This window comes from Phacochoerus africanus, chromosome 8, assembly GCF_016906955.1.
Source record: "Phacochoerus africanus isolate WHEZ1 chromosome 8, ROS_Pafr_v1, whole genome shotgun sequence".
Lineage (NCBI taxonomy): Eukaryota > Metazoa > Chordata > Mammalia > Artiodactyla > Suidae > Phacochoerus > Phacochoerus africanus.
This window is the reverse complement of record NC_062551.1, coordinates 84665796-84690717: the sequence shown is the minus strand read 5'-3', so window position 1 is coordinate 84690717 and position 24922 is coordinate 84665796. Positions and strand designations below refer to the sequence as shown.

At 42.3% G+C, this 24922-nt stretch overlaps 1 protein-coding gene across 2 annotated transcripts in view; it reads left to right on the top strand.

Moving 5' to 3' along the window:
• EYA3 (EYA transcriptional coactivator and phosphatase 3) overlaps positions 1–24922 on the top strand; it is a 92817-nt gene extending 67895 nt beyond the window's left edge. For both annotated transcript variants that reach the window (XM_047792852.1, XM_047792851.1), the window contains 8 exons: positions 1198–1281; positions 2747–2836; positions 4909–4967; positions 8205–8365; positions 11779–11893; positions 13418–13539; positions 18504–18604; positions 21262–24922. In XM_047792852.1, coding sequence (XP_047648808.1) covers positions 1198–1281; positions 2747–2836; positions 4909–4967; positions 8205–8365; positions 11779–11893; positions 13418–13539; positions 18504–18604; positions 21262–21342 — 813 coding nt within the window. In that variant the 3' untranslated portion in view covers positions 21343–24922. The remainder of the gene's footprint in view (positions 1–1197; positions 1282–2746; positions 2837–4908; positions 4968–8204; positions 8366–11778; positions 11894–13417; positions 13540–18503; positions 18605–21261) is intronic.

The window sequence follows — 24922 nt, the reverse complement described above, 5'->3', positions numbered from 1 at the left end:
TTTTCCTCTATTCTGTTAACGTGGTATATTGCATTGATTGGTTTTTCTATGTCGATCCATTCTTGCATTCTGGGAACAAATCCCACTTGGTCATGATATATACTTCTTTTAATATGCTGCTGGATTTTGCTTGCCAATATTTTTCTTTCGCCACGCCTACAGCATGTGGAAGTCCCCGAGCCAGGGATCGGGCCCATACCACAGCAGCAACCCCAGCCACTGCAGTGACAATGCTGGATCCTTATCCTGCTTCGCCACAAGAAAACTCCTATTTGCCACTGTTTTGTTGCAGATTTTGCATCAGTGTTCATATGAGCAGCTTTGTTGTTGTGTCTTTATCTGGCTGGTTTTCAAGGGAATGCTGGCATCATAGAGTTAAGAAGTCTTCCTGCCTCTTCACCTTTTTGGAAGAGTTTAAGGATTGGTTTCAGTTCATCTTTAAGCATTTGGTAGAATTAACCAGTGAAACCGTCTGATTCTGGGCTGTTTTCTTGGGAAGTTTTTTTATTATTGATTCAACCTCTCTACCAGTTAAAGATCTATTCAGATATTCTATTTCTTTTTGAGTCAGTTTTGGCACATTGTGTATTTCTCGGAATTTGTTCATTTCATCTGGGTTATTTGTTGGTATATAACTCTTCAAAGTACTTTCTTATAATCCTTTTTAATTCTGTGGTAATCCCCCCACTTTCATTTCTAATTACGAATTACTAATTTGTGTCTTCTCTCTTTTCTTAGCCAGTCTAGCTAAAAGTTGTCATAGATCTCTTCAAAGAACCAACTTCTGCTTTTGTTGAGTTTCTCTGTTTTTTCCTACTTTCTACTTTATCTCTTCTAACCTTCATTATTTCCTTCTTTCTACTAGCTTTTTCTAGTTCCTTAAATTGTGCAGTTAGGTTATTGATTGAACTCTTGTTTTTTAAGATATACATTCACAACTATAAATTTCCTTCTTAGCACTGTTTTCACAAGCATTCCATAAATTTTGGTGTGTTGTGTTTTGGTTTTCATTCATCTCAAGGTATTTCCTGATTTCACGTTTTATCCATTGGTTAAGATTGTACTGTTTAATTTCACATATGTGTGAATTTTCCAGTTTTCATTCTACTGTTGATTTCTTGTTTTATTCCATTATGATTGAAAAGGATGCTCACTCATTTTATTTTTTATTTTTATTTTTTTTTTCCCCTCACCCAGCGGGTATTTCTGTGGGACTTAGATGAAACCATCATCATCTTCCATTCGCTTCTTACTGGATCCTATGCCCAGAAGTATGGAAAGGTAATACGTATCTTTCTTCCTTTGTTGTAACTGTCCCTCTCCTGACTGTGTGTGCAGGTAACCAAAATCACTGTCTCTGTTATCTCCATCTTAACCTGTTGACCTTTCACTTTTCACATACAACTTCGCCTCATGGTTTATACAAGGCAGGCTGGATGGTCAGGCAGAGTTGATGATAAAGCTAGAGACTAGCAGACCCAGGACCTGTACTAAAAGTTTGAGAGTGGTATTTGGTAAAGACTAAGTTTGAGAATGAAGCTCAGAACAGAGTGGAATCTCAGGATTATCTAAAAAAGTAGTCCGTTCTCCCATAAATCGCTGACAGCTCAAACTGAGCATTTCATTTAGCTGACTATATGCCAGATCTGGGGATTTAAAATATAAAATATCAGAGTTCCCATTGTGGCTCAGTGGGTTAAGGACCCGACCTTTGGTCTCTGTGAGGATGCGGGTTTAATCCCTGGCCTCCCTCAGTGGGTTAAGGATCCGGCATTGCCACAAGCTGTGGTGTAGCTCAAAGATGTGTCTCAGATCCGATGTTACCATTGCTGTGTCATAGGCCCCAGCTGTGGCTCCAGTTCAACCCCCGACCTGGAAACTTCCATATACCACGAGTGCAGCTGTAAAAAGGTGAAAAAAAAGTAAAATATAAACTATCCTTCCAAAATAGATATGTACCTTCTCAAGTGAAATATACCAAGCAGCATTTAACTGTAGTCATCAGTATTAACATCAGTTTTGATAGAGGGATGAGCTGTTTTTGAGGTATTGACTGTATATTTCTGTACTAAATTATCTCCAGGCTCCTGTTTTTTAGTTTCTGTTAGTAAGTTTTATAAAAATATCTGCCTCCTTTGCTCTCCTACTGTCACTGCTCCTCGTTATTTCTTATTGTCACTAGTGTTTCTATCAGAGGTATTTTCCATAGGCTTTTTTTTAGTACCTATGTCATACACTATATAACAAGACTAGTTATAAAAGTAAATAAAACAAGAGCATACCACCTCTAGGTGAAAGCTTCATAGTTCATTTTAAAGCTAAGTGCATTGGCTTTCTTGCAAATATTTCTTTATTGGTTGTTGGTATTGTCAGATTACTGACCTCTGGTGTTATAGTGTGTGTGTGTGTGTATAAGATAATGAAAGGTAATGGGTGTTACAATAGCAGAATTTTAGAAATAGAATTTCTTCTGAAACGGAATTTCCCCCAAAAAAAGTGTGTGTGTGTGTGTGTGTGTGTGTGTGTGTGTTTTAAGTAGGTTAAGTTTCCTAGAAACAAAAGTCCTGAAATTTTTAACTTTGTACAATCCCAGATACTTAGAACTATGAATGAAATTGCATCAGTAATAGCACTATTGTGAGCCAGTTTTGTTTTGGCCTTGACCTAAAGTAATTTTGAAACATTTGAAGACAAGAACCAATGCTGTGAGTGCCAAGTCAAGCGAATTTTTCTTATTATCTTTCAGGACCCAACAGTAGTGATTGGCTCAGGTTTAACAATGGAAGAAATGATTTTTGAAGTGGCTGATACACATCTATTTTTCAATGACTTAGAGGTAAGCATTTTAAATTGTTTCTGAGTTTCAGTGAAATACATTTTCAATAACTATTTATTGAGCCTGTGCTTTTTGTATTAAGAGAAAATATGGTTAGACGGGGTGAGTATGGAGCGGCCAGCTGGGCACTTAGGCATAAAAGTCTTGAAGGAATAATGCCTTGGTTCAGTTACCACAGTCTCGGTTCTGGGCTTCAGTTTTATTGGCTCAAAAACTTGATTTTTGTTAGCCTGTTAGGAAGTGATGTAGTTCTAGGGGGGAAATGTCAACCCATCAGGCAAAACACTGATATATATAAGCCAACATTCCAACTTATTCCTCTCTGTTAAATAATATAGAAAAGGTGGTTGTGATTATTGGTACTCTTAATTATATTTTGACTGTTCTTCAATTTTATTGTCTTAAGATAATCAAGACAATCTCTTGATTTCTCAGATCTGTGAATGACTGCTCTAACTCATTATATTTTATACATAGTCATTGTCCATGAATTGGTTAGCCCTGAGGTGCAGATCATTTTATAGTTAGGTGGAGGGGAACCAGAAAACACTGAGAGCTTTCTGGTAAAATTTTTTTGGCTTTGACATTTGAGTTCACCTTTGAGGTGAACATGGTGTAGTGGAAAGAGCGCAGGACTGGGAGTCCCGAGGCAGGAAGGTGCGCTTTAGTTAAGCAGTTGTAATACACAAGAAATTAGTAATAATTGTTCTAGCTAAGGATGAGAATGCGCTGCTGGGACACAGGTCAGAAGGAGCAGATTTGTCATTTAACATCATTTTGAAGTTTGTACTACATATATTACCTAGTTTTTTTAAATAGTGGAAATATTAAATAAATAAAATCTCAAAATAAAATAAACACTAAGTAATACTCTTTCTTTTTAAATAGTCTAGTTCTACTCAACAGATAATTCTCAAACAAGTTAAATTAGTAGGACTCTAAACTCCACTACTTTTATGTAAGCTCCACAGTGCTTTAATCTTCCCTCAACTTCACATGTTGATAAGTTAGGACATTATAGCTTTTATTCAGCAAACATTTATTGAAAACCTACTGTGTGCCAATAATTGTTGCCAAATTGTATTTGTAATGATTTTCTAGACATAGTCCTCACTCAGGACTGAAAGTTCTGTGAAGAATTTGACCTGAATGTGTTCCTGCCCCCCAGGTCAGTGATTCTCAACTTTAGGGGGCATAAGAATCACCTGGGGAGCTTGTTAAAAATGAACATTCTAGGATTTCACTCACAAAAATTCTGATTCAAGTATATGCATTTTTAAAAATCTTCCCCAGAGGATTCTGATGCAGGTGGACATCACAGCACCACCCTAGGTGGTGTCAGAGGAGTGAATCAGTTAGGCAGTGGGTGGCATTTTATGACAGTAGTAGTGTGGGCTTAGAGGAAAGAACCTTGGATTCAAATTAGAAGACTCAGGCTTCTTCAGGTTTCTTTCTGTCACTCGCTAGTTTTATGACCTTGGGCAAATCATTTTACCTTACTTTTAGAATATAAAGAGATTGATTTAGATGATTTCTTCTCTTTTCCTAAGATTGAATTTAAAAATTTCTAGTTCAATCTTTCTCAGTTTTGATACCACACACTCTCCACACACTCTTACATCTTTTCATCTGTAAGAATGTACTGAGTACATGGTACATAAGAGAAGTAGACTAGAGGGGTACAAAGGATAAGACGTAAGGTATTGGTTGTGCTGTCAAAGACCTGCAGTGTAATAGGACTTGCAGTCTAGTGTAGGACATAGGCACACCTGACAGTATAAGGGAGCTTGTGCTTATACCCATGAACTGTTGGGAAAAAATGAACTGTTGAGATAAGAACATAACTGAGGGTTGGGATGGTTAAGGAAGATTTCATGAAGACTGAGAAACATAAATTAGGCCTTAAAAAGAAGTTGGACAGCAAGGGGGGGTGAGAATGATCCTCCACACATAAGAGAGACCTTAAGGTATTTTATCATCCTGCCATTGTTCGTGGTATTTTTACAATATCATGGTGGTGATAGCACTTCTACTCCCAGGCTGAAATAATGTGTGGTTTTGTCTTTTAACAGGAGTGTGACCAGGTGCATGTGGAAGATGTGGCTTCTGATGACAATGGCCAAGACTTGAGGTGATAAATACAATGATGTCTTAAATGTCAGTACACCTCTTATGTGCAAGACACTGTCTGGTTTCAGAGGAAAACAAAGATGAATAAGACACAGGCCAAAAAGGGTTCACAGTCTATCGGAGGTGATAGAAACAAACATAGTTAATGATGGCATGCAGTGTGAGAAGGTAACAGTAGAAAATGTGATAGAACACAGAGAAGGAAGCAATTCTGATGGCTATGGGAAGCAGGGGGAGCCAACATTGGAGTGGCTTTCTCAGCACAGTGAAATTTGAGTACAACTTTAGAGAATGGGTAGCCTGTTGCAATGAGAAAAAGAGCATTCCAAAGTAAAGGATATCCTGGTTTTTCTCTGGCCAGATTTTCAGTCAGGAAAAGTGTGCTTCCATATTGCTTAGTTTTATTTTCTTGTTGTTTATTTTTTGACCATGCCCACAGCACCTGAAAGTTCCCAGGCCAGGGATCAAAACCACCCCACAGCAGCAACCTGAGCTGCTACAGTGACACCACCAGATCCTTAACCCACTGTGCCACAAGGAAATACCTCAAATTGGTCAGTTTTAGATAAAAACAAGCATCAGGGATTTCACCCAGGAAATTAATTGGGGGGATCCGATGGTGTCAGGAATGACCCTATGGAAGACAATGACCTTGAACATTTATATCACAGTGGACACTAAACCAATGAGGTTTCAGTGGCAAAGTGCTTGCCCAGTCTCCTCCTTTCTTGGCCACTGTATTTTGGCCCGGGAGTCTTAGCTAAGAATAATCTAAAAATTTATCTACGTTGTATTTAAAGACCTTTAGAAAAGTATTATCACATCCTTTCATATTAATTTGTTTTGATGTTTATCCCTTTTCATAGGAAAAATGTTTTTCCATGTGTCTACCCTAAAATTGTTTCTTCTGTGAATTCTCAAATCTGGAGCAGAACTGGACAGTCAGTAAGGATGTACCTCTGTGGTGCCGAGAAGGAGGAAAGGGTGCACCTTGGGAGCAGCCTCCGGTGGTGCATGTTGTGTCTTGCACAGCTGCAGAGGTCACATTCTTTTTTGTTTGTTTCTTTTTGTTTATTTTGGGGTTTTTTTTTGTCCTTTTGCCATTTCTTGGGTCGCTCCCGAGGCATATGGAGGTTCCCAGGCCAAGGGTCCAATCGGAGCCGTAGCCACCGGCCTACGCCAGAGCCACAGCAACACAGGATCCGAGCCACACCTGCAACCCACACCACAGCTCACAGCAACACCAGATCATCAACCCGCTGAGCAAGGCTAGGGACGGAACCTGCAACATCATGGTTCTTAGTCGGATTTGTTAACCACTGTGCCACAACGGGAACTCCGGAGGTCACGTTCTTAAGAGATTTTAGGGGCCTTCTTAGGAAGAAGCCTGGTCTGAAGCAGATTTCCAACTACTCTGAACCCTAGGGTTTTTTGGGGGTTTTTTTGTTTGTTTGTTTTCTTTGATACATATGGCTAACAAGTAATTATCTATCTTAAGTCTTGGCAGCTTTATTTTCTTAAATATAGAATTTCACACTTATTGAACTCCATTTTGACTTTTGTTTTATTTTATTTTTAGTCTTTTTGTCTTTCCTAGGGCCGCACCTGAAGCATATGGAGATTCCCAGGCTAGGGGTCTAATTGGAGCTGTAGCCACTGGCCTATACCAGAGCCACAGCAATGCTGGATCCAAGCCATATCTGTGACCAACACCACAGCTCACAGCAACGCCAGATCCTTAACCCACTGAGCAAGGCCAGGGATCGAACCCGCAACCTCATGGTTCCTAGTCAGATTCATTAACCACTGAGCCATGACGGGAACTCCCATTTTGACTCTTGATTGAGCCAGGTTGTCTGTAATTCTGTCAGTCATTTTAAAATCTCTACTTTGGGAGTTCCCTTAATGGCAGAACAGATTAAGGACCTGTTGTTGTCACTGCTTTGGCATGGGTTTGATCCCTGGCCCCAGAACTTCCACATGCCACAGGCATGGCCAAAAATAAATAAATTAGAAATAAATAAATAGGAGTTCCTGTCGTGGCGCAGTGGAAATGAATCCGACTAGGAACCATGAGGTTGCGGGTTCAATCCCTAGCCTCATTCAGTGGGTTAAGGATCCAGTGCTGCTGTGAGCTGTGGTGTAGGTCACAGACATGGCTCAGATCTGGCGTTGCTGTGGCCGGCTTAACAGCTCCGATTAGACCCCTAGCCTGGGAACCTCCATATGCCACGGTGCGGCCCTAAAAAAGACAAAAGACAAAAAAATTAAATTAAAAAATAATAAAATCTCTGTTTAGGAAGTATTCATCCCTCCCAGACATTTTTTTCTATTAGTCATCACCTATATAACAAGGTACCCTCCCCAAACTTAGTAGATTCAAACAATTACCATTTATCATCTCACTTTTGTTAGATCAGAATCTTGAAAGTGACTTGGGTAGGTAGTTCTTAATCAGAGCCTCTGAGATTGAAAGCTGAAGGTAATTGGAGCTAAAAATCATCTTCAGGCTTTATCGGGGCTGGAGGACCTGCTTCCAGCCTCTCCATGTGGCTGATAACAGGAGGTCTCCGTCCTCACTGTGTTTGCAGCTCGAGTGTTGTAGTGTGACTGCTGACTTCTTTTAGAGCTAGTGCTGCAAGAGAACCCCGGTCTCTGGAGTCTGACACCATCGCTTCCACCACATTCTGTTTACATTCAAATACAGTCTTTACCCAAAGGGAGCAGAATTAGAAGAGAGGAATATTAAAGAATTTGTGGGCGTATTTAATAGCCACTACAGTGACCCATGGACTTAATAAACTAGCCAACAGATCACTGAAGGAAAACATGCCCATTTTCTTACTCTTAGTAGAATTTGAGGTTAGTTCCTTCTGTTATCTTTTCACATTCCTCCTTTTTACATAGCTGCAATTGTGTGTGTGTGTGTGTGTGTGTACACAAAAATTTTATATTCAGGGTTTTTTTCACTGTAAGATTTTTCTGTCATTAATGAAAAGATACCAACCTCTAGGGGATGCTAGTGCTTGAGCTGGTCCTGCCTCTCTTTCCCTCCCTCCCCATTCTTTGTTTACGAGAACAACCAGGGGTGAGATGGAAGACATGCATTGGTTAAGGCAGAAGATTCTCAAAACTTTGATGTCAGATACCAGCAACAGGACAGAGAATCCCAAATGGCATTCAGCCAAAAACTCCATGTGGCGTAGATTTTAATTGTCATCATTCTCTCTCTCTGCAGCAACTACAGTTTCTCAACAGATGGTTTCAGTGGCTCAGGAGGCAGTGGCAGCCATGGTTCTTCCGTGGGTGTCCAGGGAGGTGTGGACTGGATGAGGAAATTGGCTTTCCGTTACCGAAAAGTGAGAGAAATCTATGATAAGCATAAAAGCAACGTGGGTGGTAAGTGTGGCATACAACCAGTCTCATTTTCTGTTTTGTTCTGATTCCCTATTTTCTTTTCCAGGGATTTCTTAGAACTCTGTGACTTATGAATTTGTACCACAGTAACATTGGAACTCTGTATTTTTTAAAAAGGAGAGGCTTGGTTGAAGCCCTTTGGGGGTTCACCTCATGGGTTTCTCTTAGCATAACTTCACAAAGTCCTCTTATTCTTTTTGGACAGATGCCTTTTTAAAGGAAATGTGTTCCATAGATTATGTTTGATGATGTGTTTTGTTCTGGAGTCACAGTTACTGTTCATAATATTTAATAGGTTGCCAAATTTTTTTCTTTTTCTTTTGAAAAAGGGCTGCATCCATGGCAAATGGAGATTCCCAGGCTAGGGGTCCAATCAGAGCTGTAGCTGCTAGCCTGCGCCACAGCCACAGCAATGAGGGCTGCAAGCTGCATCTGCGACCTACACCACAGCTCACTGCAACGCCGGATCCATAACCCACTGAGCGAGGCCAGGGATCGAACCTGAGTCCTCATGGATACTAGTCAGATATGTTTCCCCTGAGCCATAACAGGAACTCTAGGTTGCCATATTTTTTGAGAAATTTATATACCATGAGGACAAGTCAGGTAGAACTAGTGATTAGGTTTAAAGTGGGTGGAAAAATAGGTCCAGGAGTATAGGTTGGCAGTATCCATGCACTGTGATTTGACGGCCTTGGAGATTTTTTCTGCCCAGAAATATCTCAAATGTCAGGTGCTACTATGCCTAAAACTCTTGTTATTTGGAATTAATTAATTAGCCATAGACTTTGCAGATTGGAAAAGACGTTAGAGAACTAATCTAAACCCTTCATTTTGCATTTGAGAAAATTGAAGGTCCCAAACTCTTAGTCCAGTTCATGCTACATTCATGTAATTCCTTTTTTAGCTATCTACTCTTGTGAGAAAATATTGACAGCTATGAACCATTACCCTCAAAAACTTACACACAAAATGTTGCATCAAGTTTCAGGGATTCCATAGTCTGTCTAGAGTGTATGAGAGCCTTCCTGCCTACCATTACCACTACGGTATGGTGCAGAAAGTAAAAATAGGGCTTCAAAGATGAGTTTGGTACAGTCTTGTTACAGCCCTCCAATACCAGTGAAAATGATAGGCATCTGGGCCTTGGGAATCTAATTTACTTTTTTCAGATTCCCCTTTTTATTGCTTTTTTTTTTTACTCATAATTCAGAGCCAGTACTTTTTATTTTGACAGCTCCAAGTCTTTTTTGCTTTTCCTCTCATAGACATTAGGCTTTCTTTTGTTGGTTTTTATATACAGTCTAAATGTCTGGGCTTTTCTCTGCCCAGTGAGTGTCTGGACCAGGTTTCTTGACAAAAGTGATATTGGAGTGTTCCCCTTGCGGTGCAGCGGAAACGAATCCGACTAGGAACCATAAGGTTGCAGGTTCAATCCCTGGCCTCACTCAGTGGGTTACAGATCCGGCATTGCTTTGAGCTGTGGTGTAGGTTGCAGACTGAGCTCGGATCCTGCGTGGCTGTGGCTGTGCCGTAGGCCGGCGGCTACAGCTCCGATTAGACCCCTAGCCTGGGAACCTCCATATGTCATGGGTACAGCCCTAAAAAAACAAGCAAAAAAAAAAAGAGAGAGAGTGATATCTAACCCTCCATGAGAATCCCCCAAGCCTACCCTGGGGGAACATATTAAAAGTAATGTCCACCTAAGAAGCACATCATATTATTAGTTAAGTATTTGACATGTGTGCTTATGTATATGTCAGACATGATAAATGGATACTGGTTTGGTTTTTGTTTTATCAGAAATGTTGAGTCATCTAATTCTGGGCATGCTTTGTGAAACCATCCATTTGAAAACAAACATATACAGTTCTACTCATAGAAATGACTTGTTTTTATAGCGTATTGGTAGTAGAATATAGGATTTCTCTTTTTGCCTCCATTACAGAAAATTCGGAGCCTTATTTATTTATTTATTTATTTTTGTCTTTTTGCCTTTTCTAGGGCCGCTCCCTTGGCATATGGAGGTTCCCAGGCTAGGGGTCTCATTGGAGCTGTAGCCGCTGGCCTACACCAGAGCCACAGCAATGCGGGATCCAAGCCAAGTCTGCAACCTACACCACAGCTCATGGCAGCGCCAGATCCTTAACCCACTGAGTAAGGCCAGGGATGGAACCCGCAACCACATGGTCGGATTCGTTAACCACTGCGCCACGACGGGAATTCCCAGAGCCATATTTATTATTTAAATATTATAACTCTCTGGTAACATGCTCCCATTAGATGAATTCCTTTATGTTTGTGCTTAATGATATGATCTTACAGCAGTGTTTCAGTCTCTTATCAGCTGGAGTTGTTTGAGAAGTACAGCACAAATAAATGACATTCAGAGTCAACCTGGAACCTCAGGTTCACAAGTTCTAAAGGGGGTGAAAGCACAGTCCCCAGTGTCTGATAGTGCAGAGACTTCTGAGAACACTAGCTGGGTGTGGATTCTTAAGCAGCCCCGTTTCCTCCCTGGACTTTGGTTTCTTTAGAGAGACATTGGAATTGCTGCAGACTTTTCCATCTATAATTTTTCCCCACTTTGGTTCTTAATGTCACATCTAAGGTAGTGCTATTGATAGTATGGTCCATCTGGAGTTGTGGTGCAATGGGATCGGCAGCATCTTGGGAGCCCTGGGACGCAGGTTCGATCCCCAGGCCAGCACAGCGGATTAAGGACCTGGTATTGCCAAAACTACAACTCAGATCTCAACCCTGGCCCAGGGACTCTGTAAGCCACAGGGGCCACAAAAAAAGAAAAAAAAGAAAGTGTAATCCATCAGTCTGCAAATTTTATCACTGATTGGAGATGAAAGAAAGAGCTTGTTTTGTGTCAGAACCTAATCACAAGGTTTCTGTCTGCTGATTTCGTTGGTGTGGTTCTACCCCCCTCGCAGAATGTTCTGATGAAAAAAATCAGAAAGGTGTTTTGGAGTTCCCGTCGTGGCACAGTGGTTAACGAATCCGACTAGGAACCATGAGGTTGCGGGTTCGGTCCCTGGCCTTGCTCAGTGGGTTAACGATCCAGCGTTGCCGTGAGCTGTGGTGTAGGTTGCAGACGCGGCTCGGATCTGGTGTTGCTGTGGCTCTGGAGTAGACTGGTGGCTACAGCTCTGATTCAACCCCTAGCCTGGGAATCTCCATATGCCGTGGAAGCGGCCCAAGAAATAGCAAAAAAAAAAAAGAAAGAAAGAAAGGTATTTTGAGTAGGCTGCTCTGGGGTTTTACCAAGGAGAGAGTGTATTAGTGTATGTCAGTTACTCGCCACTATTTCTAAATTGAATTTAGAAGTTGCATCCTTGCAAAGATGTGTTGTTAGATAATGAATGTGTCTACTTTTATTCCTAAAGGTCTCCTCAGTCCACAGAGAAAGGAAGCACTGCAGAGACTAAGAGCAGAAATTGAAGTTTTAACAGATTCCTGGTTAGGAACTGCGTTAAAGTCCTTACTTCTCATCCAGTCCAGGTATGGAAATTATTCTTTTAGGTCTTATCCTCTCAGGGATATGCTCTCTCTTACGCCAGTCCAGGGTAGGTCATTCCCTAATAAAATAGGGACAGGGTGAGAGGAGTTCAGATGATGCTGGGAAGTATTAGGTTAGGGAGGCAGGGTCATTTTACTCTTACTGGCACACCTTACAGTTTTGAAAGCCTTTTTCTTTTCTCTTTTTGCTCACAAAATTATATTCAATGACCTAGAATCTCCAGCCCAGGAAGTGGGTGGGCCTGGTGACATCAAAGAATACATGTAGGAGACATACCACAATTATCCTGAGTATAGGAAGCTCTAACGAAATGTACCTAAACCTACTCAGGAAGGCAGGATTCAAAAGAAAAGGGAGTACATCAAGCAAATTAAGGAGAGGAGTTCCCATCGAGGCTCAGTGGAAACGAATCTGACTAGCATCCATGAGGATGCAGGTTCAATCCCTGGCCCTGCTCGGTGGGTTAAGGATCTGGCATTGCTGTGAGCTGTGGTGTAGGTCACAGACACAGCCTGGATCTGGCATTGCTATGGCTCTGGGGTAGGCCGGTAGCTACAGCTTCGACTCAGCCTCTAGCCTGGGAACCTCCATATGCTACAGGTACAGCCCTAAAAAGACAAAAATTAAAAAAAAAAAAAAAAAAAAGCGAATTAAGGAGTTTTTAGCTTGAAGCTTAGAATGAGAAATACAGGAGTTCCCATCGTGGCGCAGTGGTTGGTTAACGAATCTGACTAGGAACCATGAGGTTGCGGGTTCGGTCCCTGCCCCTGCTCAGTGGGTTAACGATCCAGCGTTGCCATGAGCTGTGGTGTAGGTTGCAGACGTGGCTCGGATCCCGCGTTGCTGTGGCTCTGGCGTAGGCCAGTGGCTACAGCTCCGATTCGACCCCTAGCCTGGGAACCTCCATATGCCACAGGAGTGGCTCAAGAAAAGGCAAAAAAAGACAAAAAAAAAGAATGAGAAATACATACCCTTATTCATCCCTCCCTTGAAGCAGGAATTCAGATTCACTACCTAGTACAGTAAATTGACACCATGGGGTAGATATCTGTGAAAGTAAAGGATTTGTGAAAACGATGTGTATTCTAGAATTTACGTTGCTATTGTGTGAAGATCTGAAGATCGGAGAGGACTTAAATCATATCTCATTTAATGGCTGAGTTACACTCAGATGAAATGGCACTGTAACCGAAAGCCCTGCTTGCTTTCTAGAGTGTGCTATTAATGATATGGATTGGTGGTATTTGCTAACAATTCAGTGAGCTAGAATGGTCAGAAGGGAAGTGAGCTGAGAATCAAGTTGCTGCTCTGTGTCCATTGTAAAATCTGTCCTTTAATATAATCAGAGCAATAACTGAACATTGGCACAGAACATATCATACCAGGGACTTTGAGGCTAGTTTTTCACATGTTAGATCCTACAGAGAAGACCTGTTGGAATTCTTGTTCCCAGGTTGGTTTGATTTCACCTTTTTTCTTTTATTTTCCCTCTTTCTCCCTTCTAGAAAGAATTGTGTGAATGTGCTAATCACTACAACCCAGCTGGTTCCAGCCCTGGCCAAGGTTCTTCTGTACGGACTAGGAGAAATATTTCCTATTGAAAACATCTACAGTGCTACCAAAATTGGTATGGTTTCTATTGTATTTCTTGTCACTGGCCTAAGCAATGTTACTTCCTTCTTAGGATGTGCTTAGTATTTACCAGTCCCCCTGTTAGACACTTTGTGTTATCTGTAATCCTCACAGCACTCTTCCTCTGATACTCCCCATGAGCTAGTTCAGCTCAGCAGTTTCGTAGCTTGTTCAGGACTTCACAGCTGGCAAGTTAATAAATAGGATTTAAATCTAGGCCTGTTGGACTTAAAATTGGTCATACTCTTTTCTTTTACAATATTTAAAAGAACGTGATATCTAATTTAGAAATCTACTTTTGCCTTGTTTCAGTTTTTTCTTTCAGAGAGAGCACTGCAGTCTAGTGTAATCAAAAAGCACTGGATTGAAAATCAAGGACTAAGCTGTATACTTAAAAATGGTTAAATCCCTCACACCTATTAGGATGGCTGTTATCCAAAAAGAAAGGAAAAAATCAAGTGTTGGTGAGGATATGGAGAATTTGGAGCCCTTTTGGACTTCTGGTGGTATTGTAAAGTGTACAACTACTGTGGGAAACAGTGACACAGTTCCTCAAAAAGTTAAAAAATAGAACTATCATATGATCTAGCAGTCTCATTTCTGGGTGTATATCAAAAGAGTTGGAAAAAAAAAAGAGAGAGCAGATCTCAAAGAAATATTTACATACTTATGTTCATAGCAGCATTATTCACAATAGGTAAGAGGTGGAAACAACCCAGATGTCTATCAGATGAATAGATAAACAAAATGTGATCTATATGTACAGTAGGATATAATTCAACCTTAAAAGGGAAGGAAGTCCTGTCATGTGCTACCACGTGTATGAACCTCAAAGACGTTATACTAAGCAACGTAAGCCAATCACAAAAAGACAGAAGTTCCCGGGTGGCCTATCAAAATTAAGGATCTGGCATTGTCACTGCTATGGCACAGGTTCTGTCCTTGACCTGGGAACTTTTGCATGCTGCAGGTGCAGCCAAGGAGGGAAAAAAAAATACTGTATGTTTGCACATATATAAGGTACCTAGAGAAGTCAAATTCATAGAAACAGAAAGTAGAATGATGGTTAACAGGAGCTTGGGAGGGGAAATACCACATTGTTGCTTAATGGGTAGGGAATTTCAGTTTTGCAGGATGAAAAGTTTTGGAGAACTGTTGCACAACAATGTGAATTTACCTAATATTACTGAAACATACATTTTAATATGGTTAGGATGGTAAATTTTATGTTATGTGTTTTTTACCGCAATTTTTGAAAATAAAGAAACAAAACTAAGGACTAAGATAGATTGTAATTCCTCTGCATATTAGCTCTTAGGGAAATTACAGTATCTCCCAAGCCTCAGTTTTCTCGTGTAAAAATGAGAAACTACCAGAGAGGTTTTGAAAATCAAATGAGATTGTGTATGTAAAGATAATTTTTATCCCCTAAAAATGTATTCAGTACTAAGGGTATGAAATAGTAGGTACTTAATAAATATTTGCTGAATTGATTAACTAATTGGCACTAGGTTTATACAACTTGTTCCACTAATAAGGCGGCAGAACATCTCCCTCTAATCCACAGTGCTCTACGTGGTCTAGGAGAAGAAAAATATGACAACCATCTCCTTGCCCCTCCAGACCCTAGAGTCTGTGCCTGCAGTTCCGGCTTCCCTGTTATGACTAAGGAGAGGGTTCTAGTTTGAAGATGAACTGTGGTTATTCATTTGTTAATCTACTAAATTAAAAGTATCAGGAGTTCCCGTTGTGGCGCAGCAGAAACGAATCCGACTAGGAACCATGAGGTTGCGGGTTCGATCCCTGGCCTCGCTTAGTGGGTTAAGGATCCGGCATTGTCGTGAGCTGTGGTGTGGGTCGCAGACTCGGCTCAGATCCTGCGTGGCTGTGGCTGTGGCCTAGGCCAGCAGCTGCAGCTCCGATTTGACCCCTAGCCTGGGAATCTCCATATGCTGCGGGTGCGGCCCTAGAAAAGACAAAAAAAAAAACTGTCAGGCATTCCCAAGGCACTAGGAATATAGCAGTAACAAAATCCTCTATCCTTATGGAACTTTACCTTCAGTCAAGTGGTGTTATGATAATTGGACTATCCATATGGAAGAAAATGCAGAATTGTATTCCTTCTTTATCCTATTTGCAAAAATAAATTCCAGGTGGATAAACAATTTAACATGAAATGCAAAATTTTAATTTTTAGAAGAAAATATAGGAAAATGTCTGTATTACCTTAAAGTAATGGGGATCTCATTTAAGAGACTCCTAAAATAGTATTGAAAACAAAAACTGATCTGGAGTTCCTGTTGTGGCACAGAGGAAATGAATCTGACTAGCATCCATGAGGATATGGGTTCAATCCCTGGCCTCACTTAGTGGGTCAGAGATCTGGCATTGCTGTGAGCTGTGCTGTAAGTCACAGACGTGGCTCGGATCCTGCATCGATGTGGCTGTGGTGTAGCTCCGATTTGACCCCTAGTCTGGGAACTTCCATATGCTGCAGGTGAGGCCATAAAAATACCAAAAAAAGAATTGGTCTGGACATGAAAGAAAATTCTCAAAATCATTTCTGAAAATGTCAGAAATGTTTCTGACAGAAGAAACCCAGGAACCTAATATTCTCCAAAGGCGTGATTGATCTTGCCAGTTACAGCTTTAATTGTTTGACATTTGGTAAGCTGGCTAGTCATTGGCTCATCCTTTTGAACATCTCCAGGACTGTTTTGAAAGTATAAAGTGGAAGAAGTATTATATTGGAATTATTATAAATTATAAAATGGAAAAAGTGTATTTACCAACTATGTTGGCATTATTTTTTCAGGTAGCTACCTCTTTACTCTAAGCTGTTAATAACTCTGTCAGTCTCTTAATCCTTTTAGAAGAGACATTCCTAGTTGTTTTTCATCCTTGACCATTGCAGCCCAGGACAATGAAAACATCTCTGTGTCTCTGTCCTCTGAATATGAGACATTCCCTTTATTAGGTCTTAGGAGAAAATTCTAAAATCCTACTGACTGGAGTTCCTGTTGTGGCGCAGTGGGTTAAGGATCCGGTGTTGTCTCTGTAGCAACGTAAGTTTGGTCCCGGCTAGGTGCAGTGGGTTAAGGATCTGGCATTGTCACAACTATGGCGTAGGTTGAAGCTGCTGCCTGGATTCAGTCCCTGGCCTGGGAACTTCCACATGCCATGGTGCGTGCCACCCGCCCCCTAAATCCTACTGACTTACACATTTTTCCTGTAGATCATAAATTAGACTGCAGGTCTGGCAGAAGTTGGCTTAGGTTGTACGGATGTAACAGTTAGAATGCAATTAGCGAAAACCCTTTAACACTTAGTAAGAACATACTAAGAATTCGTTATTTGTTGAATTATTTAATGTTTAAATTGAGGCTCAAAACGTGGACTAAAGTCATCCCCTGAATCATCCCCATGAAATTAATGTGTATTTACTTAGCAAACATCAGTTGAATGCCTGATGTGAATGTAAGGCATGACAACGCTGTTGTCCCCCACTGAGAGGGACCTAAGTGTACCAAAGCCAAACCTTGTATTAAGAGTGGGAGACTGAAGCCCCAAGTGAACCAGCATCTGGTCCAGGTTTGAGGTGCCACCTGGGCTAGGGATGTCATAAACTTGCAGTTGCTCAGATGTACCAGCCAGGCCTTCTGAGTATGCATATATAGGTTCTTGTCCATTATGATGTAGTCATCTTAGATTTGTGTATTTGTATATTTATATGTTTCTTACAGAAGTTTTCCAGCAGATGGTAGTCAAATGCTTGAGGAAGAGGCACTTTTTCTTATTCACACAGGAACTCTTGTGCTAAGTCACTGAATCTGGCAAGAAGAAAAGATGAGAAGGTTAATGGAGCAGAATGAAAAAAAGAAGCAAAGTTAGGGCCTTGCTCAGAAGAAAGTGGCAGAAGCAGGGAAATAAAGCATAAGAGATGGTGAAGGAAGAGGAAGAGAAATAATTTCCTTTTTACGGATTTATGCAAATACAGTGTCTTTGCCATAGCAGTATCATCTGTGCATGTTTTAGGTATTGGTTCCAGGTAGGATTTGAATTTGTTACATTGCCGTGCTTCTGAGAACCATCTTCAGTGGACTTAAATCAGCCATTTCCCAAGGTCAGTTTCAGTGATACAGTATCTCAGTTGCAATTACACAGTGTAATAGAAAATTCCAAATGTGACAAATGCTGCTGTCATATTCAGTGGTACTCTGGGGCTCCTCCCCTCCTGAAAGACATAAAGCCCAGGCCTAGGACTTTCTGGGAAATGTAGAATTGGAAGGAAATGGCTCTTTGTTCCTTATTACTAACTAGAAATCAGGGCCTTCCACTTCTTTTTTTTTAACTAATAGTTTCTTCTCCAAAAAAACATCCTTTCATCACAGCACAATGACCAGAGCCTAGACTTGGAGTCAGGAGCTCAGATTCTAGCTACTAGCTTATTTGTGATCTGGAACAAGTGACTAATCCTTTGGATCCATTTTCATCTGTTAAAATAGCAGGTGGGACCCATCTCACCAGATTATTTTGAGAATTAAGTGAAAGAATAACTTGAAAACTGCCTTGTATGCTGTAAAGTACAGGAGCTGTGGAAGAGGAAGCTAGTGTGCACAGCTCTCATTCTGCTTTTATTTAAACTCCCCACTCTAACGTCTTAGGGACTTCGTCCTTAGTGTGAAAGTTAAAATAAGAACCTGGAGAGCACAGTGCCTAGAAAGTTTGTTGGTGTATGAATGGCACAATTACACATTATGAATGGCACAATTCCACCTTATTTGGGCAGAGGGCCTGCTGGATCTCTAGCTGCCACCCCTAATCCCCACCAGGCAAACCGCATGGGCTGCCCTATTTTCTCTAGGCACAAGCAGGTAAACCTCACAGCAGCCCTTTGCTTTGGTATTGGAAAAAAGATAGGGAGGAATGTCCTAACAAGAAATTTTTCTTTCTCATCAGGTAAGGAGAGCTGCTTCGAGAGAATTGTGTCAAGGTTTGGAAAGAAAGTCACATACGTAGTGATTGGAGATGGACGAGATGAAGAAATTGCAGCCAAACAGGTAACGATGGTAAAGAAAATAATCTGTGTTGGGAATGCACTGAGCAATTGGAAAAATGGTGAAACTCAGAAACCTTAGCAATGTGTTGTGCACACACAGTGTTTGCCCTTCTTCCTCTTCCTCTCTCACTTTAAAGAAAAAGAAACGTTCTTTTTCCCCACGTGGAGTTTTCCCTTTTTTTTTTGGTCTTTTGTATTTTTAGGGCCACACCTGCAGCATATGGAGGTTCCCTGGCTAGGGGTCGAATCGGAGCTATAGCTCCTGGCCTATGCCACAGCCACAGCAACGCCAGATCCGAGCCGCGTCTGTGACCTACACCACAGCTCACAGCAACACCAGATCCTTAACCCAGGGATCGTACCCGAAACCTCATGGTTGCTAGTTGGATTCATTTCTGCTGCGCCATGAGAGGAACTCCGAGTTTTCCCTTTAAAGTGTTACATCCTCCTCTTCCCCTTCCTTTCTACCACTCTAAAAATCATAAAATCTTTGAGCCCTCCTTCAAGGGCCCCCATCATTAAACCTGATGTGGGCCCCATTTTGCACCTTCATCTTAGAGGGCAGTTCCTTCTCGGGAGCATGAGACTTAACTGCTAGAGGCCAATCATTTGGACCTTTCCAGGCTTTGGAGCCTTAAAAAACTAGTGCAGTCAATTGGGACTTGTTTATTTAGAGAAGGTCCTTCCTGCTCCTGCGCCCTAGAAAGATGGTTCTGATATTAACCTCCTCACTGGAGATCCCAACTCCAGGTCATCCTTTCTTAACCCCGGAAACAGTAGATTTTAAAAGTCTTGGTTATGGAGGGGAGTTCCCTGATGGTCTAGTGGTTTGGACTCAGTGCTTTCTCCGCACTGCTGCAGCCTGGGTTCAATCCCTGGCCTGGAAACTGAGATCCCACATCAAGCTGCTCTGTGCCACAGCAACAACAACAATAAAGTTTTAGCTGTGGAATCTAAAATCAGATAGTTCATATCTCACCCATTTATTAGCTGTGTGACTTTGGACAATTTACTTATCCTCTTTGAGTCTTCTGCAGAAGTTCTTTCCCTCTCTATCCCACTTTTTTTCTAGCAACCTTATTTCTTAGACTTGTAGGCAGTAGGTTGCCAACTGAGGACCATCTGTTCTGATTTTCTCCATCCAGTTAACACACAAAACCTTCAGCAGCTGTTAATAAACTCTGAGATTGGTAATCACTTGGCATTATTACCTCATTATGTTTTCATTTGCCACTTTATGTAGCAATTCAATGACTTATTTTTTTCCTGTTACCTCTAAAGCTTTGATTCTGAAGTGCTTGTTGCTCTCTGGGGAAGATACTAGTAGACGCAGGCCTCAGTGCTTCCCAGTCTGGGGAAGGGAGTGAGGGAGATGAAAGAACAACTCAAGTCATAGGAGTTGACATGAGGCGAGATTGTGCCTCTAAGCTGAAGCTCATAATCATCTACCATAGCATATACCCATTGGAAAATGCCTTCAAGCTCCATCCAGATCAGTCTCCTCCCTGTGAGGGGTCTTTTCTGCAGCTGCTTTAACAGAAAACTTTCAAGTCCTTGCTTGAGTATATACCTAAGGATGAGGAGTCTGTGTCCCAGGCATCCTGTTCCACTGAGGGGCTAGGCAAGCTGTTAGGATATTCCTTCTTGCATTGAACTAAAATTTCTCTAACTTTCGCATCCTAGTCTGTGTCAGCCACTTTTGAGCACAACATAACTAGTCTGCTTCCTCTTCTGTGTATTAAAAGCCTTTTAAATATTATGTGTCAACAGCAGACCTAAAAAAGCACTGAGCTACAATGCCAAAAGAACTGTGTTCTAGGGCTTCAGTATTCCAGGTAACTTATAACCAGTTTGATCAAGACAATTACAATCTCAGTCAGCTTTTTTTTTTTTTTTTTTTGGTCTTTTGTCTTTTGGGGGCCGCACCCACAGCACATGGAAGTTCCCAGGCTAGGGACTGAATTGGAGCTGTAGCTGCCAGCCTACACCACAGCCATAGCAACGCAGGATCTGAGCCGCATCTGCGACCTGAACCACAGCTCAAAGAAATGCTGGATCCTTAACCCACTGAGCAAGGCCAGGGCTCAAACCTGCACCCTCATGGATACTAGTCAAGCTCATTAACCACTGAGCCACGGCGGGAACTCCCCAATACTTGTATTTGTCACAGCTCTTCTTTAAAATGGGGCTTCTAGAATGGCACACAGTGTTCTAGACATGCTTCTGATCATATAATATAGTGGGATTGTTACTGCTTAGATCTGTATGTTCTGCATTTTGGTCATGGACAAGATTTGGGCCTTGTAGGTCTAAACCTTATAGAAAATTGATTGTCCATAAGAAAATGTAATATCAATACTGGTTTCTTAATTGGGCCATTTTATTTGATCCTGAGGCTCCTATAGTAGCTAGGACAAATATATCTCTTATAAAAACAGAGTTGCCACTGAAACCTAATAAAAATCTCTCACATTTGTAGGTGTCCTATAGTATACAAAGTCCTTAGACGTATGACTTACTTGATCCTTATGACAGGTGGGCAGGAGTAGAGAGGGTTACCAGGTACTCTGGGGAGAGGTCTGGGGAGGAAGAGGGATGGGTAAATGTAAGCTCTCAAAAGAAGTTGGTTGACCAGCTCCCTGCCTCCCCTCCCATCAGCACAACATGCCGTTCTGGAGGATCACAAACCATGGAGACCTCGTGTCCCTCCACCAGGCTTTGGAGCTTGATTTTCTCTAAGAACTGGAACGAAGAGCCTTCCCCCGAGCTCCTTTTCCCTCCTGAAGGGAGCTAGAGACTGGAACCAACTGGGAACTTTCTCTCTCTCCGTGGAATGCTGGCGAGCACACAATCAAAACCAACAGCTACAAGAGACGAAGCTTGTTTTTGCTAAGAGTGAGCTGCAGCGCCTTGTTCATCCTCGTGCAGGAGCGGGAGACAGTTGGATTGAGAGAACAATAGACTCACCGCAGCTACAGTGCTTTTAATTCTTCTGGGTTTTTTGTTTTGTGTTTTATTTTGTTTCCAAAAATGAAGAAAAAGAAAAGGAAATTCTTGGGGCAGAGTTGCACTCTGTGTCCATGACCAGGTTGAGAACTGCTGTTAACTTGTGGTGATAGGATAAAACGCAGCAGACTTTTATAATAACATCTCTTGCAGTCTTTATAACCTCCTTAGCTGTAGAACATATTCCCAGTGAATGTATATGTTTTTTTATAGGTAAGGGTCTGGTCTCTGAAGCAGATTTCCTGCCCCTTTTCTTTTCTAGCAGGAAAGGGGTATGTAATGTTTCCTTGGAAAATCATAACTGAAATATCTGAGATACCTCTCTGTGACAGTAGCACCTCCTCAGCTGCTCCATTGGTCTGCTCTCTAGGTGGCTTCCTTGCCACTCTTCCATCTCCTGGTTTGCTGGGGGCACGGGACACTGATTAACTTTAGGCTTTGCTGTTTGCTGTATCCTAGAAGCCTCAGTCCCTCTTCCCCTTTCACCAAATGGCACAATCCTAGAAACTCCTTCTTTGAGACAGTAAATTATAAGCCTTCAGCTTGACTCTTAGTCAGAGATGATGCCCCAGGAGGCTTACCTCCAAACTGGAGAGAAGGAACTAAAGCTTCTTAGGAATTCCCACTTCTTTGGCTCTTGAAACAGGAAGATTCCACCTTTTTTTCCCCCGCAGAGAAGCACCCCTCCCCAACAGATGCGCCCCCTCCCCCCCAGCCTTCCCCATTCTTTGTCGTCATTGCTGGACCGCTGCCCCTTTCCTGCCATCTGTACCTCACATCCACTTCCATGCCACTCTGGCCAGTTCCTGGGCTTCAGACCCAAGTAGTCAAATCAAGTCTGAGAACAGATTCATAACCACATTATGGCCAAAACTGCTAAGGGATTTGACTTCCTTTGAATCCTTTAAGTCCTATGAAGATGTTCTGGGCGTATATTTACCCAGATTTTGGCCTGAAACTGAAGAGCAGATTGCTATGATCCAAACCAAGTTTTCCCATGGAACACCCTTCCTGCTTCTCAAATCCCATTCTAAAATGGGAAACCAGAAAGCCAAAAAGACTTCCCTGATTTAAATGGGGTTGTGGACTCTCTATTCCATGCCTGAAAACTTTAATCTTGGGCCAAATGCAAGAACATCTCTCAGCCTGACCTCCAGGGAGATTGGTGGGTACCCAGGCACTAGTCCCATCCTTCTAGCCCAGTTGTGTGTGCAGATGCCCCGTCCCTCCAAGACCAAGCTGGGCGTCTGCTCGGCGAAATAAACTTCCCTAGAGCTGAGGAAGTTCAGCCTCTCCCAGGTTGCACAGAGAGATGGTTATATAAGCACCTCGGAGAGAAGCAGTCTGGGTCCTTGGTGGTGGCATTCTTGACCAACCCATACTGTTAACTGCTTGTGCTCAGAGATTCTGCATAGCCACTTCCAGAGATGATGTAGCACAAAGGGGCCAGACTCCTTCCAATGCCAGATCACCCAGAGAAAGGCTTGTATCTACATTCCTTCAGAACTGACTGAGAAAGGGCTTCATGACTCAGTTTTAGGGAAGAGGTTTTTGGAGAGGAGCTGAAGTCAGTGCTCATTACTTAGCTGGCTCTTGGCCTGTTTCCTTTGGACGGGGGATACATAGTCTGAGGTGAACCTTCTTGGTCTGGGTTCACCATAGTTGCCCAGACACCTTGCTTCATAATTGATCTTAGAAAGCTCTGGGGTGGGTCTTTACTTCCAGGCCCCAAGCCCTCCCCATACTGGCAGTTTAGCTGTGGGTTTCTTACCTGGACATAGGCCATCCTATTTGTGCTGTGCATCAGGTTTGTGTGGATGCAAAGCGGTACCCGCATCATGCGCACAGGTACACACACACACACACACACACACACACACACTTTTCCTCTCCCTGCCCTTTGGGAGAAGCTCTTTATTCCTAGAATATGACTTAGACTCCTTTTTCAAGGGCCTTTTCCTTCCTTCTCTGACTGCACAGCTTAGATCTTTGCAAAAGGAACTTGAAATTGGCTAGGAGGGGAGGAAGCTCTGAGCAGTGCCACCTTTGCTCTTTTCTGGTTGTTTAGAGGGCAGACAGAAAATGAGAACTCCCTGGCTCCTCTTTGCCAAAATGAACTGTCCAGGGAACAGTGCTGTTCTTTGACCCTGTGTTTTCTTCCTCCCCAGCCCAGAGATCTGGAGAGGAAGAGAAGTGGGCAGGACCAAGAGCTCTTGGAGGCTGAGCTCCACAGGATACTGTGGGTCTTTTTGTCAAGGGGGAAGGCCTCTTTACCAGAAAGAGGACCCATGAAATAAGCCACATGGTGAGTCCCTCTCCTCGCTGGCCACTGTGAGTTCTGTAAGATGGGTCTACACATTTCATGGTTAGGACTGATCATCTCTACTAGCGGGTGTGGAGTGTCAGGTGAGTCCTGGGTTTTAGAGGAGGCTTTACTTTCGAATGTAAAACTGACTGTGCCTTAGCATCACCCTGTCTGGTGCCCCTGGGGCAGCTGGTGGTGTCCAGGAGAATGGATGCCTGCTCCAGACTTAAATGCCTCTTTGGGCTTTTATTTGGTTTGGGGGGGTTCCTGTCTTCTGCTCTGCAAGTTGCGGGGGGCTAAGCTAGTGTCCCAGGAGACTTGTGCCACAGCTCGTTCGCAGTTCACACAACCTTGTTCACATTAAAGCTCCAAGCAGAATCTCACTGGCAGGCTCCACCTGTAGCATATGGAGCTCCTAGATGTTCAGTACCTTGCATGGGTGTCAGTGTCACTGAACCATGGGGGAGAGGAGTAGAGGGGCGGAGCCTTGTTCTCCCTCTTGCTGGGAGAGTGACGGTCCAAGCTGCGGGTGGTGAGCTCGGGACTGTCTCTCCTCAATCCTGCAGAAGGGGCCAGTTAGGACCCCTCCTGGGCAGGCTTCTGTTTGTTGCCACTAAACTGGTTTCCTTTTTCATCCCAAAGTTAGAACTCCCCAGGTATACTGTAGAAGCCAAATCTGAATTCTGACGTTTTAAAACATCTTAAACCATGAGAGAAGATCTAGTTCTGTCCCACCTCCAATCAGCAGGCCCTCTGTCCCTTCCTCTCCTCTGAGTCAGACAGCCCTCCTTGGCTAGTTCCCAATGCACTGATGGAAGCCATCCCGTTATGGATGACTTCCACTCAAAACACAACGCTCTGGACTTCAGATGCCTCACTTAGCAGGAAAAGGCATTGATTGGATATATTTATGTGACTGCGGGCATTTGTGGCTGTAGAGTCCTTGACCATGTTATATGTAATGGGAACTATCTTATAAACTTGAAAAAATAAAGTTTTTATTTTCTA